At 48.5% G+C, this 19685-nt stretch overlaps 1 protein-coding gene across 1 annotated transcript in view; it reads right to left on the bottom strand.

The window, feature by feature from the left end:
• Nucleotides 1-2360: 2360 nt before the first annotated feature.
• The window catches only part of SLC2A1 (solute carrier family 2 (facilitated glucose transporter), member 1), a 58171-nt gene continuing 40846 nt past the window's right edge, over nucleotides 2361-19685 (bottom strand). Inside the window, exons 2-10 of the mRNA XM_015424250.1 lie at nucleotides 19245-19340; nucleotides 13307-13467; nucleotides 10793-11033; nucleotides 9019-9181; nucleotides 8091-8278; nucleotides 4707-4811; nucleotides 4167-4268; nucleotides 3743-3946; nucleotides 2361-2830 (exon numbers count right to left, since the gene is read on the bottom strand). Coding sequence (XP_015279736.1) covers nucleotides 2630-2830; nucleotides 3743-3946; nucleotides 4167-4268; nucleotides 4707-4811; nucleotides 8091-8278; nucleotides 9019-9181; nucleotides 10793-11033; nucleotides 13307-13467; nucleotides 19245-19340 — 1461 coding nt within the window. The 3' untranslated portion in view covers nucleotides 2361-2629. The remainder of the gene's footprint in view (nucleotides 2831-3742; nucleotides 3947-4166; nucleotides 4269-4706; nucleotides 4812-8090; nucleotides 8279-9018; nucleotides 9182-10792; nucleotides 11034-13306; nucleotides 13468-19244; nucleotides 19341-19685) is intronic.

Genomic DNA, 19685 nt, shown 5'->3' with positions numbered 1-19685 from the left:
AGACGTTTGGGGTAACATCGCCTCAGACACAGCAAAATTAGATCCCCCCCCCCCATTGTTGCATTTTTCTTTTTTGTTCTTACTAAAACGTATACTGTCTCTTGAGAGTGGTCGCATACTCGCCTTAAAAACAGACAAATAAATAAAAAAGTAGATTCTTAAATAGCTGTGACCATTTTTTTTTCATTTTTTGCAAACTTTCCAGGAGCTTCTAGCAAACACACTTGCTCAGGGAGCCGGGGGACCTTTAAGGGCTTGGGGTGGTTATACTAAGGGGAAAAAAAACATTCTAAAAATTCAGTGCAACAGGTGCAGCTACAGTGCAGGTACGTTATCTATACAAAACAAGGTCATTGTACAAGTACAGTTGCTATAGAAACTACATCTGTTTTCTTTATCATACAGTGTTGCATATAATCCAAGAATATTTACAGTAGGTTGCTTGTCCGTCAGAAACCATACTATAATTTAGTGCACTATTAACACGGTGGAACAAAAAAAATATATATAATATAAATATTTTCCAAGTCTATACACAGTAAGCAGGAAATGTATGCAGCCGTTTTCACTGATTCTTTTCTTTTGGTTCAGTGTGTCCAGGGTGTGATGGGCCGGGGGAAAACATTTGCAGAAAACACCCCAGTCCCTAAACAGACACAATAGAACTGTGTCTTTACGGGACCTTTGTGTATGATTGGGGGGGGGGGGGCTTTTATATGTGAGGTTTGAGGCACATCATCTATTAGAGCTCCTGATTCCCATTTGAAGGAATTCTTCACACAGTGCATAATGAACGTACGGAACTCACTGCCACGAGATGTAGCGACAGCTGCAGGCTCGGGTGGCTTTAAAAGGGGACTCAATACCAGTTGCTAAAGGGGAGTATGGCTGGTATTTGCGCTGTGCTCGTGGCCTTTTCAAGAATGCCTGGCTGGCCATCGTTGGAAACGGGAGGCCAGCATGAGTAAGCGCGGCTCTTTTCGAGGTGACCGTGCTGCTGACCCGCAAACGCAGCTTCTTTGGAGGGGCAGGCAGTCTTTCACCAGACACGGAGGGCTTCTGTTGCAACCTGGGCATAAGCCATGGTGGATAAGAAGATCCTCAGGATCCTCCCCACCTGAAGGATATCACAAGCAGTGTTCCCTCTAAGCTGAGTTAGTGTGAGCTAGCTCACAGTTTTTTAGCCTCCGGCTCACACATTTTTGTCTCAGCTCAGGAAGGAGGGCTCCAGAGCAAACTAATTGATGCAGCAGCCAAATCGCTCGCTCACAACTTTAATGTTAGTAGCTCACAAAGTAGAATTTTTGCTCACAAGACTCTACAGCTTAGAGGGAAGATTGATCACAAGCACACATCCCACTCTCTGCCCAAGTCTTTCCCACCTCCTAGACAATTATTCGGTCTGATCTGGATGGCCCAGGCTAGCCCGATCTCATCAGATCTTGGAAGCTCAGCAGGGCCGGCCCTAGTTAGTACTTGGATGGGAGACCACCAAGGAATTCCAGGGCTGCTACGCAGCGGCAGATAGTAGTAAACCACCTCGGAATGCCTCTTCCTGCCTTGAAAACCCAATGGGGTCACCGTACGTTGGCTACGATTCGACGTCACTTTCCACCACCAGACAATGATTAGTACTCTACAGTTTTGAAGAAAGGGAGTAAAAACAGCCCCAAGTTTGCTTTAGGAATCTCCTTTCCTGGACTGTTTGGCCACTGGCTTTGCTTCGGCCGCAGCCCAATAGCTAAACCAGGATGCTTCTTCCTTGTCACCAATGGCCCCACTCTCTCCTCCTCTTCACCTGCCGCTTTGGCAGTCTCTCCCAGCAGCATTTCAGAGATACCCTGGGGCTGAGGGAAAGTAACACTGATGATGAAGAGATGGAGGTAACACAGATTAGCTTTTGGAGGTGAAGGGTTTGGGAATGTGGGGGGGGTGGGCGTGAGAACCAGGTTCTTAGCACTGACCTTCTGCACCCTTGCCAGACACAAAGACATGTCCGGGAAAATGCCATCACAGGAAAAGGAGCAGCCCTTTTGCTCAAAGCAGCCACAAACCTCACAGTGTCGGGAAAGGAATTTTAACACAGAACCCTCGGAAGGGAGCAATCCCACTCACTTCAAGTTCCTCGTGGGCAGGTGCTGGTCCCACCCCACAGAAACTCATTTGCTCTCCTGCAGCCCGTAATCACCTCCCCCCTTTGAAACCAGAGCCTTTTTATTAAAAAGCATCACCGTAAAAATCGAATTTGGATACGAGATAGTTTTTGTTTTCCATGGTTCAACCGGTCTGTTCCTAGTGCTGCAAACTCGGTGCGCAATCTGGTCCTGCTTGATTTCCCCCCTTAAAACGGGGTCGGGGGGGGGGGGGGGGAGAGAAGAACCGCCTCCCAAGAAGAGGCGGCCGTCGCTTCTGAATTTGTTGGCATTGAAATCCTGGACATGAAACCAGCTAACCGTTCCTAGCGAATGGTGTCAAGTTCATCACCTGGAAACCAGGCGGCAGCCCCACCAGAGATGGGGGGGTGCTCAGGCACCTCTTTTCACCTCGGACCTGGCTTCTGTTACAAGCATCGAGAACAGACAGGAAAAAGAAGAGTGAAGCAAAAGAGGAACCCAAGGTCTCTTGTAGCTTAGACTTGGGAGTCGGCTCCCAGACTGTGGAACTCGTCCGGCGTCTTGTTGTCGGCCTGCCCGGCACTCCCCTGGCGGAACTCGGAGGCGATCTCGTCAAAGGTTCGGCCCTTCGTCTCGGGCACCTTGAAGTAGGTGAAGATGAAGAAGAGGATGAGCAGCACCACGAAGATGATGAAGACGTACGCTTTGCAAAGCTCCTGCAAGGGGGAAGGGGAAGGACACTGTTAGGAGGGAGTCCTTTTCACAGGACGGGTCAGATTGGATCAGTACGGATTGATAGGCAGCAACTCTCAAGAGTCTCGGGCAGCGGTCTTTCATATCTTCTGCTACCTGATCCTTTTAACGGGAGATGCTGGGGATTGGATCTGAGATCTTCTGCATGCCAAGGAGATGCTCTGCTGAGTGTAGAGGCACCTGGGAATGGAAATCCCTAACCTCAGCTGATCTGACTATGCCTCCCGCAGCCCGCCTTACTGTCCCAGGTACATAGGTGTACACACGTGCTTACGGGGCAACCTTCCTGCCCTGCATTTTGACTCAAAGCCCGGAAGCCTTCTTTACTTGCCTTCGGTGCCAGTGGCCTCCTCCCTAAAGCTGCCAGCCTCCAGGTGGGACCTGCAGATCTCCCAGAATTACAACTGAATCTCCAAACTACAGAGATCAGTTCTTCCAGAGGAAATGGTAGCTTCAGAGGGTGGACTTCACGGTATACCATAGTGGCTAGGAGAAATGGAACTCCTAGAGTGACATTACATCCCGGCTAAGCTCCGCCCCTCCCCAAGACCCATTCCCCGAGTCTCCAGGAATTTCCCAGCCTGGAGTCGGCAACCCTAATCCTTCCTCTTATTTGCCTCATCCATTCCCCAATGCCTCGTCGTCCCCCAGTTCCCACTTGCTTCTTGGCTCTATCCTCCTCCCTGCCAACCACCTCCCCATTCACCACTACTGTCACCACAGCATCCCTCTGCTAAACAAAACAGCAGTAGAGATGGGGCTGGTCAGCAGACCCAGCTGTTTTGAGGCTTGTCAATCTAGCCATCCCTCTCCTAGCAACACACATGGGAGGTCAGTCTAGCTCAGATCGTATTGGACAGCCCTGGCAAAGTTACCTCGATGTATTGAAAGCCCATCCCCACAATGAAGTTTGACGTCCAGTTTGCCAGGCCGGCAACAGCGAAGGCAGAGGGGCGCGGGCCTTGGCTGAACAACTCTGCCACGATGAACCACGGGATGGGGCCTGGGCCGATCTCGAAAAACGCCACAAAGCCAAAGATGGCAATGATGCTGATGTAGGACATCCAGTCCAATTGATCCTAGCACCAGGAGGAGGAGAAGAAAAGTCAGACCCACACAGTTCTCACCAGGCCCGGCAACCAGAGTGGGGGCACCCCAGGCATGGCATTTTGCCCAGGTATGCTCTGTGGCTGACCCACCCCTGCTCCCCAGCTACAGATCTAGGTGCCCATCTCTCTACCCAGATGGGTCATTCAAGGAGTTATTTTCCTGATCCGCAGTCACACATTCGCCACTCACCAGGAGGGCCAAAGCAATCGTCATGAGGACCGCACAGCCTGCCATCCCAGCCAGGCCAATGAGATGCAGCGTCCTTCGTCCGGCCCGTTCCACTACAAACAGCTGTCGGAGAGAAACAGGGAAGAACGGTGATGAAATGAGTGATCGAGGAGCCCAAAGTCTGCCTGCTTGCTCATGCTCTCTCTCTGCATAAAAACTTTAACCCTTTCGCCTTCATATCTCCAGCTAAAATAAAGCTGATCCTTTCAACCCCCTCCCTTCATTCCTTTGCCTCCTCCTCCCCCTTCTGTTCTCTCTTCACTTCTCTGTCAAAAAGTAGACTGTAAGATCATTGGGGCAGGAACCTTGTTTTTATTAACTCATTCAGTAAGGTACCCTAGTAGCAGTATCTGTCATCACCATCTCAGTTTAAAAACATGTTCCAGTATTTAAAGCAGCCTGGGCCATAGGATGATTCCCCCCTCCCCCCAGAAACACACACACTTTCCCAGCCCCCAGCAACATTCCTCCAGGCAGCCAGCCAGCTTAGCAGACACTCACGGAAACAACTGTGAAGGCTGTGTTCACAACCCCAGCGCCTATGGTAGCGTAGACCGGCTGCTTCACCCCTGCTTTTGAAAAGATCTTTGTAGAATAGTAGAAGACCTGAAAAAAGAGAAATGTGCAAACTGTTAAGGAGCACATGAAAAGTGCTGGCATCAGAAAGAACCAAGGCCAAATAGCCTTCACAGACCCTCCAAACTGGCTTGGACCTATTATGTTTCTGTGAACTTAGGCAGATCATGAGAGGGAGGGCAGGAAGGGTTGCCTCAGTGTTTAGTTCTTGTGGCCCTTTCTTACACACCCAGGGAAATGCTGATCAGGAAGTAATTGTTCTCCAGGCCAGTTTGGCCAGGGATCCTGGAGGTTTTCTGTCGTTTTCTAGGCATGGAACTGTGGTCACTGGGGGTGTGGGGAAGAGGTATTTGTGAATTTCCTGCATTGTGCAGGGGGTTGGACTAGATGACCCTGGAGGTACCTTCCAATTCTATGATTCTTTGATTCTTTGTTTCCACACTCTCCTGCGCCCAACAGTGATGAGACCTAGATATTTTTCAGGGCCCTAATCCAGAGTTTCTGGACCATGATACTGTTCCAGACAAATCTGTCAAAGCCCTCCATCCACAGAAACCTGCGAGACAGGATTCTGCGAAAGGGATCAAACTCTCAGCCACCATCTCAAAAAGAATGCCCAAAGATTTTTAGAAGAAGCCAGGATATTCCATGCCAAATCCACAAACACGGGTTGCATCACAGTGATGGATTTTGCTGCCAGTTTTTGCAGAGTCACTCTATGTGTTGAAATGCGTCTACGGCCAAAACTTTAAAAACATTACTTTAAAAGCATTTGATCTATGGGGGCAGGAGAGGCATGGCCACACCACTTTGAAAAATTGTTCGAGGACACACTTTCCATAAAGCGGGCTTGCCTGCTTGCCTTAGAATGAGATACACGCTAGGGGTGTGCAAAAAAAATAATAATTCGGCCCAATTCGGATTCGGCCAAATTGGGCAGAATCAATTTCTGCCGGCATAAAGACTCCTGAATGCCAATTTTGGCAGTACCAGCCGATTCAGGAGTCTTTGGGCCAGCCGAATGTCAGTTTCAGACCCATTATATCCTATGGGCCATTGAAGTCAATGGCGAAAACATGTGGTATATTCTGGGGGCTGGAGGGGGTTTGAGGGGGAGGCTCCAAACTCGCAGTTTAGCTGCTGGTTACTTTTTTCCCACCATAGAGAACAATGGAGGGGATAGGGGCAACCTGTTTGAGGGCCTGTAGAATTGGACCCCCTGGTCCAATGTTCTTGAAACATGGTTGGTATCTTGGGGAGAGGTTCCAGCAGCTAACCTGCAAGTTTGGAGCCTCCCCCTCAAACCCCCTCCCCTCCAGCCCCCAGAATATACCACATGTTTTCGCCAAGTTACTTTTTTCCCACCATAGACAGCAATGGAGGAGATAGGGGCAACCTGTTTGGGGGGCCCATAGAATTGGACCCCCAGTCCAATGTTCTTCAAACTTGGTTGGTATCTTGGGAAGAGGCTCCAGCATCTACTCTGTGAGTTTGGAGCCTCCCCCTCAAACCCCCTCCCCTCCAGCTCCCAGAATATACCCTATGTTTTCACCATTGACTTCAATGGGCCACAGGATATAATGGGGCCGAATTGCTGCCGAAATTCGGCGGCAAGCCAATTCAGATCAGAGAATCTGAATCGGCCTGCAGCAGCCCAAAACGGGTCCGAATGGGTCATTTTCGGGGGTGCATTCGGTTCGGACGAACTGAATGCACATCCCTAATACACGCTACCCTGCAACAATTATCAAAGCCTCACTTGGATGCTCAAGATTTGTTTTCAGAAGTGTGAGAGTTTGGCGTGCCAAAATTAGCAGAAATGCAGCACTAAATCGATGGCCAAACATTTATATGAAATTTCTAAACGTTCAGGCATTTCCACACCCATGATGCTCAGTATGTAAGGAGATCCAGCAATGGGTTTTTAATGAATTCACATATAAACGAGCAGTTCACCCAGTACATTTCTTTATGAAGTTTTCACACACATGTGATGTTCAGAGCTGCCAAATCTTCTGAAAACTGCAAACAGAAGCCCACTTTTTGCCCCGTCTCATCAGTGAGTGTGCAAGGTACTCAAATGTTCAAAATGGACCAGTTTAATAGGCTAAAATGGGTTTAACAACTTCCAGAACAATCACCTTGAAAATCCAGTTAGGGGGTGGGGGTTCCCGTGCTTTCAGGGGTCCCAATTTGCTGCTGGCCAGCAGGGGGAGCCCCGCCCCTAAAGAGCCCTATTGCACCAAATGCGACTATGTCACCTGGCGATGACATCATTGTGCCGGGCAATTCACGCGGGGGGCGTTCTAGCATTTGGCTAAGAACTCTATGGTGACCATAGAGTTTTTGGACAAATGCTAGAGCATCCCCCACATGATGTGCCCAGCCTGATGACATCACTTCCAGGTGACGTCACTGTGACATGCACATGCCAGAAGGTCCAGGGACCCGGGCTGGAGCCCCTCACTGGCAGCCAGGTAAGACCTGGCAACCCTAAATCCAAGCCACTATACTTTTAAATTATTTTTCATATATGTCAATATTAGACATGTTTTTCCACCTGGCCTACCATATTCTTGTTAACTAAAAAGGTAAAGGTTTCCCTTGCTCGAAAGCCAGTCAAGTCTGACTCTAAGGATGCGGTGCTCATCTCCGTTTCCAAGCCGAAGAGCTAGCGCTGTCTGAAGACATTTTCCATGGTCATGTGGCCGGCATGACTAAATGCTCAGGCACACGGAACGCTGTTACCTTCCCACCGAAGCAGTATCTATTTATCTACTTGCAATTTCTTGCTTTCGAACTGCTAGGTCGGGAGGAGCTGGGACCAGAAACAGGAGCTCATTCCATCACGTGACACTCGGGTCTCGAACTGCTGAGCTACCAATCTTCCTGTCTACAGCTCAGCGCCTTAACCTCTGAGCTACCATGGCCCCTGGTTCTCGTTAACTACTGGGAGCTGAAGCTGCAAAGAAATCAGAATATGTAACCGCTGAGACTGGTCTGCCACACATTTGAATGGCACACTGCTTCCTAGAAGTGTACATGGGCGTGGGCTCCCTCTTTCGTAGTGTAGAAACTAGAATCTCAGGCTCAAATTTGCACCCTGCCATGACGGTCAGTGCAAGACCTCGGGCCAATCACTCTGTCTCTCAGCTTAGTCTACCTCATGTAGCTACTGGGACAGTAAGATACAAGGCGGCGGGCCCTGAACTCCTTGAAGAAGGGACTGGATAAAAATCAAACAAGTACCCCCTCTGCTGTATAAAGTGTGGTAAAGACAGATGAGTTCATTTGCTACACCATACTTACAGCATTGATACCCGAGAGTTGCTGGGACAACTGTAGGACAATGGCGATAAGGATGGGCTGCCGGTACATGGGTGAGCGGAAGAGCTCCAGGATGGTCACTTTCTTCTCCCGCATCATTTGGCGGCTTTCCTCCTTCATTTCCTGGAGGTCGCTGCTGACATCGGTTGTCCCTCGGAGCTTCTTCAGAACTGGAGGGCAAAGCAGGAGAGGGGAGTCAGGCAACGGGACGTCAGTCTCAACACACGGGGCTACGAGGAGTCTGAGTTCAGAGGCAGACAAGGCCTGTGCTACGTTCAAAGATGCCATTTTCCCTCTCTCCCTCCCGGGATGCCCTGAAAGACCTGCTTGTGAGAGTATGTCAGTTCGAGTGGGGAAAAACCAAATGTGGACAGTGGTGATTGGCTAGTACCTGCGACATTATCACCACACCTTCTCTCACCCAATAAAATGTTCACCGTGTTAAAAATAAGGAAGAATTTATAAATAGGTAAAGATAAGGGGGCGGGGTCTTGTCTTTCCTGTCACCAAGCTCACAAATAATTGAAAGAGAATTTTTTTAAAAAATGAATTCACCAAGCAAATAAACCTGCATATGAATAAAAACAATTGTTCTGAACAGGGAGGAAAAGTATTTTTTAAAGAATGTGTATAGGCATTACTGCCAACCCGATCTCAAAAAATGTATTTCCCATTCTTTTTGGGGGGGTGAGTAGTATGTGTGTGCGTGTGCGCTTGCGTGTCTGGAAGTCATGGTTGGCTCCTGGGGACCCCTAGTGGGGCTTGGATATTTCAGAGAGGTGGCTTGCCTATTGCATGCCTCTGCAACCCGGCCCTGGTATTCCTTGGAGGTCTCCCATCCAAGGTCTCCCATCCAAAATTAAGCAGGTGCTCTTCCACTGAGCCACAGGCTACCACGAGTCCAGCTCACCGCTCTTTGCTTTGTTCTCCTCGTTGCGATTGATGAGAAGGAAGCGAGGGCTCTCCGGGGCGAAGGGCAGCAGGATGGATTGGATCAAGGCAAAGATGAAGATGAAGCCCAGCAAGAGCGGCCACAGCGACTCGTTCCCCATGATCAGATCCATGCCAAAGATCTACGGAGAGAGCACAGCAAGCAGGTTCAACAAAGGGGTGCCTGTCTCTCCAAACCCAGGATTTCTCTAAGGTCCTTGCCCCCCTGATGGCAGAGCAGAGCCCATCTGTGTTTTGGGGGCCTCCGGGCATCCATGCATCCCTTGGGCCAGAGGGTCGGACCAGCAATCTGTCAACAGAAAGCGCTGAATGTCATGGATCCCTAGTTTCTTGACTGTATGCTAGCAAAGAGGGTTTATTTATTATTTATTTATTTATTTGATTTTTATCCCGCCATCCCGCCGAAGCGGCTCAGGGCGGCTTACAACATTAAAACCAATAAAACAATACCTCTAATACAATCTATACAATACATTAAAATCAAAATTTACACGCAGTATAACATACTCATGGCGGCAACCATAAAGTGCTTTCATGCTTAATCTGGGTTATTAAATGCTTGGCGGAATAACTCCGTCTTCACCGCTCTCCGGAACTGGCAGAGATCCCGGAGGGCGCGGATCTCATGAGGGAGCTGGTTCCATAGTATTGGTGCTGCCAAGGAGAACGCCCTAGTTCTAGTAGATGTTAATTTGGCGTCCCTAGGGCCAGGGGGGACTAAACGATCCTGCGTCTCAGATCTCAGTGCTCTCGGGGGAACGTACGGGGAAAGGCGGTCCCGCAGGTAGACAGGCCCCAGACCATAAAGGGCTTTAAAGGTCATAACCAGCACCTTGAAGCGTATCCGGAACGCTATTGGCAGCCAGTGCAGCGCCCTCAGCACCGGTTGGGTGTGTTCCCTCACAGGGGTACCTACCAACAGCCTAGCTGCGGCATTCTGCACCAGCTGCAGCTTCCGAAGTTGCCCCAAGGGCAGCCCCATGTAGAGAGCATTGCAGTAGTCCAACCTCGAGGTGACCATTGCATGGATCACTGACGCCAGATCATTGCGTTCGAGGATTACAGCTCGGGAACCACAGACTGGTGCCGGGCATGCCTTTGGTCAAGGGCTGAAGAGCCAAATGCAACTTTCAGGCTTCGTATCACATGCATACGTGAAGCTGCCTCATGCTCAGTATTGTCTGCTCTGACGGGCAGTGGCTCTCCTGGGCCGCAGATGCAACAAGGGAAGCCTCTGCAGTGGAAACTGATAAAAGCTGAAAGAGTCTTGGATGATTCTCCACGACAGCACTGCTAAATTATCACTATTGCTAAATCATCACACACAAAGCTGCCTTCTACTGAATCAGACCCTTGGTCCATCAAGGTCAGTATTGTCTACTCAGACTGGCCGCAGCTCTCCAGGGTCTCAGGCTGAGGTCTTTTTACATCACCTCCTGCCTGGTCCTTTTAACTGGAGGTGCTGGGGATTGAACCTGGGACCTTCTGCATCCCAAGCAGATGCTTTGCCACTGAGCTACAGCCCCTGGTACAGTTCCACTCTCTGCTCCAAAGAGGAACAGGACTTTTCCGTAGTCTGTGTTCAAAGCAGCTGCAATTCTACCTCTTTAACAAAGGGAGATAAGCAGGTGGGATAGATGCTTGCCCTCCTAAGCACAGACCTGCATCAAAGCGTCTGTGACGGGTGCAGCCTTCCCAGTCCCCAGGAGGGGGCACCAAAGAGAACCACTCACCTGTGCTATGAGGATACCCACAACGACGGCAAGCTGATGAAGGGTCCCCATAGCCCCTCGAAGGGCCGTGGGTGACACCTCACCCACATACATGGGCACGAAGCCTGTGGTGAGACCAGAATACACCCCAATTATGAAGCGGCCCAGGATCAACATTTCAAAGGAGCTGGCCATCTTGGAGAAGCCCATGAGTACAGAGGCAAGGAAGGCAAGGCTGTTGGACATCAACATAGAGTTCCGCCTGAGAAAGGAAAAGGGTCAGAAGTTAGGTGGGTGCTTGGTGTGTGGGGCAGCACTCAGGAACAGGAGCCATTTGTTAAAGGAGAATGATAAAGCTTGAAGTGGTTATTAAACTACGGTGATGCGTCCTTTTCAGTGCAGAATCACTGGGCATGTTTTTTGAGATAACAGGCAAGAAAAGCTAGAGAACAGCTTGGTCTGAGGCTTAGAGTGGGCAGCAGGCCAGGGAGAGTAGAATTGTACTTGCAGCTTGTCATGGCCTTCCGCCTAAGATAATAAAACACATTCAGCCAGGGAAGAAAAATGTGACTCTTTCAGATGCTGTTTGTGGGCCAGCACCACATTTTGCTTCACAGCTGAGCAGAAGCAATCAGAATGTGGAATTTCTGCAACAAATATTCATTTGTTCTGACCATGTGATTCTCCATGCGTCACTCTTCCAGACTGCATGTTCTTGGGGCAGCGCCTGCCTTCATGCATTTTGTCAAGTGCCATGCAGGTTGGTATTATATCGTTACTTATTAACAACTCTAATTAACCATAGTGGGTATAATTAAATAGTATATTAATAATAATAATAATAATAATAATAATAATAATAATAATATTATTATTCAACAATAAGAAGGGCCTGTGGTCATTAACCACTTTTTCCAGAATTTAGCTATCACAAGGTTTTCCCCCAGTGGTCAGTTTTTCCTGTTACATATTTCTATTTCTCCACCTATTTTTATTTCTCCATCTAATGCTGGTTGGGCCAAGCAGGGTTGTCCCTGACTAGTATTTGGATGAGAGACCTCCAAGGAATACCAGAGTCATGATGCAGAGGCAAGCAGTGGCAAACCACCTCTGAACATCTCTTGCCTTGAAAAACCCACCAGGGTCACCGCTGATCAGCTGTGACATGAAGGCACTTTCCACCACTGCCACTGGATCCAGCCAGCATTTCTGCTGGTGAAAAAGGGGAAGTGGCATCTTCTTTGACCGCTCCGAAAGGTTCTTCTGAAAGTCCCAAGGCCTATGTGTAATATGGGGCAGTAACGTGGAGAAGACCTGACCTGGGTGGCCCAAGCTAGCCTGCTGTAGTTTGATCTCGGCAGGGCTTTTTTTGTAGAAAAAGCCCAGCAGGAACTTATTAGCATAATAGGCCATACCCAATAGCAGGAACTCATTAGCATATCAGGCCACACCCCTGACCGGACAGCTTATTTGCACATTAGGCCACGCCCCCATGTTACCAGCATCCAGCCACACCCACCTTTTGCTTCTTATTCTCTTTACCTTGTTTGTTATCAAAACCCAGGGCTTTTTTTTTTTTGGAGCAGGAACTCCTTTGCATGTTAGGCCACACACCCCTAATTGTAGCCAATCCTAATGAGTTTCTGCTGTTGGGTGTGGCCTATTATGCTAATGAATTCCGGCTGGGCATGGCCAACTTGGGAGCCAGCCGGAACTCCGTTCCTGTGCGTTCCTGCCCAAAAATAGCCCTGGATCTCGGAAGTTAAGCAGGGCCAGCCGTGGTTAGTACTAGGATGTGGGACCACTAAGGAAGTCAGGTCACTACACAGAGGCAGGCAAGGCCAAATTATCGATGTTCGCTTGTTGCCTTGAAACTCCCAGAGAAGAACAGAAGAAGAGATTGGATTTATACCCCGCCTTCACTACCCGACGGAGTCTCGGAGCAGCTTACAATCTCCTTTCCCTTCCCCTCCCCACAACAGACACCCTGGGAGGTAGTTGGGACTGAAAGAGCTCTCCTGAGAACTGCCCTTGAGAGAACAGCCCTGAAAGAACTTGTGACTGACCCAAGGTCACGCCAGCAGCTGCATGTGGCGGAGTGGGGAATCAAACCCGGTTCTCCCAGTTTAGAGTCCACGCTCCTAACCACTACACCAAACTGGCTCTCATAAGGGCCATGTCAGTTGCAACTTGACGGCACTTTACACACACAGTAAGGAGGGGGACTGGATCAGATTGAGTGAAGAAACTGGCTGCATCCAGTTCTAAATCTCCCAAATGATTTATTTGAATATGTGTCACACTGCTTCCAGGGTGAGTGTAGAAACAGTCTGCCCCAAGAGTAGAAACAGCTAATCATGACACGGATGGGTCTGGCACTTTGTAGGGACAGGGTGGGGAAAAAGAGGGCCTGGAGTGAGGGAGGGAGGGAGACCGTTCTACATTGTTGAAAATAAAATATTGTGTTAATTCCACATTAAAATTATGAAAAGCAGTAAGTGAAACAACAGCAACAACAGAGAACTACATGCTCACCGTCCAAAGCGGTTGACAAACAGCCCAACAGAGAATGCTCCGATCATCCCTCCGATGGAGAATATGGACACCGAGAGGGACCACAAAGTGGTGAGGGTACCACGGCTGATGTACTCCCCATAGCGGTCATACCACGTCAGGTTGTAAAAGCTTTCAATCACCTGCGAAGGGAAGGCCAAGAGACCATTAGACTGGATCCACTGGGTATGTACGCACCTGCTTGGCTCTTCACGAATGAAATTAATTTATGCAGGATTTTGAGGGGTGGGCTGGAATGTTAGGAGGTTTCAGTGAGCCCTGCAGCCACGTGAGATGAGACACTGGCAAAAGTCTCTTGACCCTATTACCCTCCCAAAGAGAGGCTCTGGAAGCTGCTGATTTGTGTTCATAAGCAACACCTTGGGCAAATGAAGGGTGGGCAGTTCACTGCCAAAATCTCTTTTGCTGTTTCACATTGGAGGAGATTAAGGGACGGGTAGAGGGCAGTGTTCCCTCTAAGCTGAGTTAGTGTAAGCTAGCTCACAGGTTTTTAGCCTCTGGCTCACACATTTTTTGTCTTAGCTCAGGAAGGATGGCTGTAGCTGAATCGCTCGCTCACAACTTTAATGCCAGTAGCTCACAAAGTATAATTTTTGCTCACAAGATCCACAGCTTAGAGGGACCATCGGTAGAGGGCGAAAGATACCCTTGACAGAAACTCGACCTGGACTGATCAAGAGGCCCCACCAATGTCAGCAAGTCTTGCTCCATTCAAAATACAGGGTTGCCAGGTCCCCTTGGCCACTGGCGGCCGGGGGGGGAATATGTAGTTCAGGCTAGGGTTGCCAGCTCTAGGTTGGGAAATTCTTGGAGATTTGGGGGTGAAGGCAGGGGAAGGTCAGGGACCTCAGTGGGGTACACCGTGCCAGAGAGTCCACCCTCCAAAGGACCCATTTTCTTCAGGGGAACTGATCTCTGTAGTCTGGAGATGGAGCTGTGATTCCTGGGGATCCCCAGGCCCCACCTGGAGGCTGGTGGCATCCCTATCCAATCATTAGAAGTGAGCAGCTGACCGGAGCCCTGCCCTTCCCACCCCACCAGAGACATTCCTGTCTGGTTTCGTCACTATTCCCAGCCACCGACAATGAGCCTCAGGCCTGCCTATCCATGGACTTATCCTACTTGGGGCTCAGTTTCCCTCAGCCACCAGACTAGACAGACAGGCCGTATCACTCACAGCACAACACCTCGCCGTGTGATGGGGGGCCGCTTTCTCCACTAGGTGGTGGCGAGAGTCAAACTGGCAGCAGGCCAACCGATTTCACAGTGACCTGCCAGGCCATGTGGACCGGCTGACAGCTCATAAAACACCGGAGGGTGACTTCCTGGAGATTCTGTGCTGAGTCACGATGGGTCGGGAAAGGGAAAAACCATGAGGGAATGAGGCAGCCAGCCTCTTCCTTCCTAACCTGCTGCATCTACATTCCTAGTTAGTTTTCCTTCCCCCCCAACAGAGAAACTGCCGTTCTTATAGGCCAGCCTCTCCAGTTTGCCTGCCTTGTGTGGTCGTCACTTTGAAGGGGTGTTTGAGAAGGTTTTTTTAAAAATGAAATCGGTATTCATGGACAGCAGTTCGCTTTGGGTGTTCAGGAGAAGGAAACGGGTGCATTTACTCCTGCTTTGCTGAAGGAGACTGCAAGTTCTGCTGGTCTATTCAGACCGGAGGGGCCTTCCAGCAAAGAGATCGGGATCTTAAGAGAGCCAGTGTGGTATAGTGGTTAAGAGCAGTGTTCCCTCTAAGCTGAGTTAGTGTGAGCTAGCTTATAGTTTTTTAGCCTCCGACTCACTCATTTTTGTCTTAGATCGGGAAGGATGGCTCCAGAGCAAACTAACTTATCCAGTAGCCAATTCGCTCGCTCACCACTTTCATGCCAGTAGCTCACAAAGTAGAATTTTTGCCCACAAGACTCCACAGCTTAGAGGGAGCCTTGGTTAAGAGTGTTGGACAAGTATCTGGGAGACCTGGGTTTGAATCCCCGCTTGTGCCATAGAAGCTGACTGGGTAACCTCGGGCCAGTCATACACCTTCATTATAATTTACCTCACAGAGTTGTTGGGAGGATCAAATGGAGGAGAGGAGAACGGTGTAAGCCATTCTGAGTCCCCATTGGGGAGAAAGGTGGGGTACAAAGGAATTAAGTTAAAAAAATAAATTACTGTTTCAAGAGCAATCCTGATCATTGTTCAAATAAAAAATAATCCAAATTTTTGTTGCCACATCATCTTGGTCCACTGAAATCCGGAGCACAGCAACAGGAAAATGACCCACTGATGTAACCACAGACACACACACACTTCGACTAGATGATCAGTGCTTATTCTCCATTAGAAGGGGGAAGGCTTCCTCCCAGAGCTGACTGAGATGAACTGGTAAACATCCAGGCAGTAGAACCACACACACACCCAGATCTAACCTGTCCCTACCCACTTCACGGGTGTGCTGGTAGAATAAAAGATGCGGGGCTGGAATTACGTATGCCTTCAGCTCTGTGGAAGAATACAGAATAAAGGATCCCTTCCCCCCCCCTTGTTGTGTTTGTGGTCTTAATCGTCACTACTTTGCAGATTATGTGGAATAAGGCTTTCTGCTATGGCATAAAGAAGGTGGGTTGGTAAAGTTAATGAAGAAGGGATTTCGGTTTAGAAACCAGAGAAAGTATCCTAATTCTGGGTGAAGTCAAACGATCCGTTTGGTAAATTGTAACTTCCCTTCAGTGTGCATATAAAAAAATGGGAGGGAAGATTGGTCTCTGAGTAGTAAACGTGACTCTTAAGAACTCTTAAGAGGGTCAAATCCAAAACACAAATGTTTTCCGACTCATAAAGCTATTTAAAATGTTACAGTGAAAGAAAGCAGGTTATTGTATCCTCTTAATTGGCAGGGTAGGGGGAAAACCTTCTGCTCAAATTAATATCTTAAGTACCAAACACACAGATTCGGGTGTTTAAATGAGACACTGGGGGCATTCCTTAGCTGTGTATCCTAATGTTCTGGATATCTGTTCAAACCCGGTCTTCCTGTTCTCTGTGGCTTCTGGCCACACACAAAGTGCAATTAGATATTAGACCAGTCATTGAATGGGGAGTGCAGAAATAAATTAAAGAGTCTTCTGGTCTAGGATTCTACTATTTTGAAATAAAATTGGGGAGGGTGCAATTATTTTGGCATGGTTGGGTGACTTGCACTCCAGGTCAAGGCCTTAAAGGAACTCTGGGTGTGCTTAAATTCTGCTCTAGAAGCCGTTCCTGAGGACTCAGGTTTTAATCCAAATCGGGTTGGCATTTATGCAACAGTTTTCCCAGAGACCTTTCAAATAAAACGTTCACCACGGAGCAAATTTTAATTCTCCTGGGAACCTGCTAAACAAATCCCATCGAAGCTAACAGTAAGCTGGGTAACCGGACGTGCTATTTCAGCGGAGGAGAGGAGGGGCATGTTTCCATCCTGAACAACAGGTTTTCATTAAGGTTGTCAAAGATCAATCCTGGTTAAAAGAGCCAACAAGATTTTCTGGCAGGATTTGGCTATCCTAGATATCGGCCCAATTTTGCAAAAATGCTCACTTTTCTTTATATAGGAATGGGATATGACTCAGCAGAACAGCCTCCGCTTGGCACACAGAAAGTCTCAGATTCAATCTCTGACATCTCCAGTTAAAAAGAACCAGGCAGTAGGTGATGGGAAAGACCTCTGCCCGGGCTCTTTTTGTAGCAGGAACTCCTTTGCATATTAGGCGGCACACCCCTAATGTAGCCAATCCTCCAAGAGCTTACAGAACTCTTCTTACAGGGGCTACTGTAAGCTGTTGGAGGATTGGCTATATGAGGGGTGTGTCGCCTAATATGCAAAGGAGTTCCTGCTACAAAAAGAGCCCTCAAGGGTCTGATTCAGTGTAGGCAGCTTCATATCCCATTTTTTTCCAGCAGAAAATCTGATGACATATTGTAGTATGAATGGGAATATAAAGATTTTTATATATAGGTTTTTTCCTCTTGATTGTTCATATTTTTCTGGTTTTTATAGATTTATTCTTTAAGTAATATTTTATTAGGATGTTAGAAAGGCCTGTTATATAGAAGGCTTTCCTCTTGTAGGTCTGATATTGTTAGCAGACACCATAATAGGTACAAAGTTCATGATTCTGTAGTTCTTAGGGCAAACCTTTCAATGTCTGGGTCAGATAAGATTTTAGTCTGATATGAAGAATCCTTGCCCATTATCCTTTAGGTTAGGTTAAGTAAACACTTAGATTGACGTAGATATATGTTTCTTTATATCTGGCCAATCAGAGGCTTATTACCCAAATGACCACTGTCTTTTGTAACCAATTATGCTGTTTGAATATTGTTTTGTTGATGATGTCAGTCCATGTATAAAATATCATGTATTTCCTGAATATGTTCAAGAAGATGAAGAAGAAGAAGAAGAAAGTTGCCAATTTTTGTTTAGCTATTTGGTCTAATTGTTTTCCTATTAATTGATGCATATTCCCTGAATATTCCGAGCAGAAAGTAGTCAATTTTGGATGGACTATTTAGTCCAACTGTTTTCTTGCTAACTGAAATAAAACATAGAACTTCCTCCTCATTTGACCTCATTTTTGATATGGAATCTAATATGTACAACAATATGCATAAGGCTCTTAGCCGGTTTCCCTTCCAGGAACCAACCAGATCCAGGCTGTCTTAGCTTTACCAAGGATGATGGGTATCTTGTCTTTGGACCATACCCTGTTTTTAGACCAGGGATTGACAATGTGTGACTAGCATAAGCAGGCAGGGACTATTGCTTATTCCCCCCCCCCCATTGTCTGATATGACCCCCCCAACCTGGTCAGTAGGTAGAGTTAAAGTTTTTTGACACAGAAACGTCTAGGCCATGTCGCTTCAGATTATGCGGCAAGCAGGAACTACTTATATGTAACCCACCCCCAAGCACCCTTTCCCAGCAGCAACCAACTTCCAAAAGAATTCAGCCTGCTCATGGTTCTTAAAACCAGAAATGAACATTTCCCCTCAGACAGGAAGTTGGGCTCCTGCGGTACAAGTCAAGACGTCAAGAGCATCAAAATAGCATCCGTGAGAAGAGGAGAAAAATAGATGCACAACGTGTGTCTAGTTGTGGAGGGAACACTGCAAAGCATGCCGACACGGAGGCAGGAGAGTGGACCCCCATCCTTAGCTACAGGGGTCATTTCGTAGAAAAAGACGCGCCGGAGCTCATTAGCATAACTCATTAGCATACCCTATTTGCATATGCCACGCCCCCTGACATCACCGGAAGTGTGTCAGAAGGCAACACCCACCACTCAGGTTCCACTGGACTGTTTTGGATTGCTAGCTATTGGGGGCGGGGAAAACGTGCAGATCTGCCCTCACAGAGGAGGGAGAGCTTGTACCTGAAGGCGGGCCAGGTGGGGGGCTCTGCAACTTACCTGGCTGTTTCTTCCCCCTCGTGGCCCGACTGAGGGCTGTTGGGAGCAGGGGGCGGGGCTTGTTGCATGTGCCCGCCCCCTGGGCTCCTTCCTGCCGGAGCTCCACACCTGTGCGCTCCCACAGGAAATGACCCTTGCTTAGCTAAGCCAGGCACACATCTTGTCTACAGTTCCTAAGGGATGCACGTAGCCACAAACAACTTATTGCCCTAATTTGAACAGGCACAGGACTCAAAACTCCAAATGTGACAGGGACATCTACCTCCTTCAGTGTGCACAACCATTCAATGCCCAGTGGCCTGTGATAGTGCTATCTTTGTGGAACCTTACAAGGTGCGCCTTCCTGGGGCCGTCTGGTGATGACGCTGACCCCCGAGGTAAACGTTTGTGCGGCCTGGCGACTTTGCTTTGTGTGGCTGTCGGTGCGCAAACATGGCTGCCTCTGTCGAGCTGGCCTTCCTTACCTCCTGAGGGGCGTTGATGACTCCAGTGTTGTAACCGAACTGCAAGGATCCCATGACGGCTCCTCCCACCGCCAGCATCAGCCGAGCCGTCATCTGCTGCAAGCAGGGGGACAGAGAAAACAAGATCTGAGTTCAGTTGACCGTGAAAACATTGCTGCTCTAATGACAGGACACAATGGCACAGATGCACAGTGGCAAGCGGCGACTCGTTGCTAATTGATCTCTGAGTGAATTCAGACAACCCCCAGCAATGCTCCCTCTAAGCTGTGGAGTCTTGTGAGCAAAAATCCTACTTTGTGAGCTCCTGGCATTAAAGTTGTGAGCAAACGATTTGGTGACTGCCAGGGCTTTTTTTGTAGAAAAAGCCCAGCAGGAACTCATTAGCATAATAGGCCACACCCAACAGCCGAAACTCATTAGCATATTAGGCCATACCCTGAC

Source organism: Gekko japonicus, unplaced genomic scaffold (genome assembly GCF_001447785.1).
Source record: "Gekko japonicus isolate JY-2015 unplaced genomic scaffold, Gekko_japonicus_V1.1 scaffold2493, whole genome shotgun sequence".
Taxonomy (NCBI): Eukaryota; Metazoa; Chordata; class Lepidosauria; order Squamata; family Gekkonidae; genus Gekko; species Gekko japonicus.
This window is presented reverse-complemented; position numbering and strand designations above follow the sequence as displayed.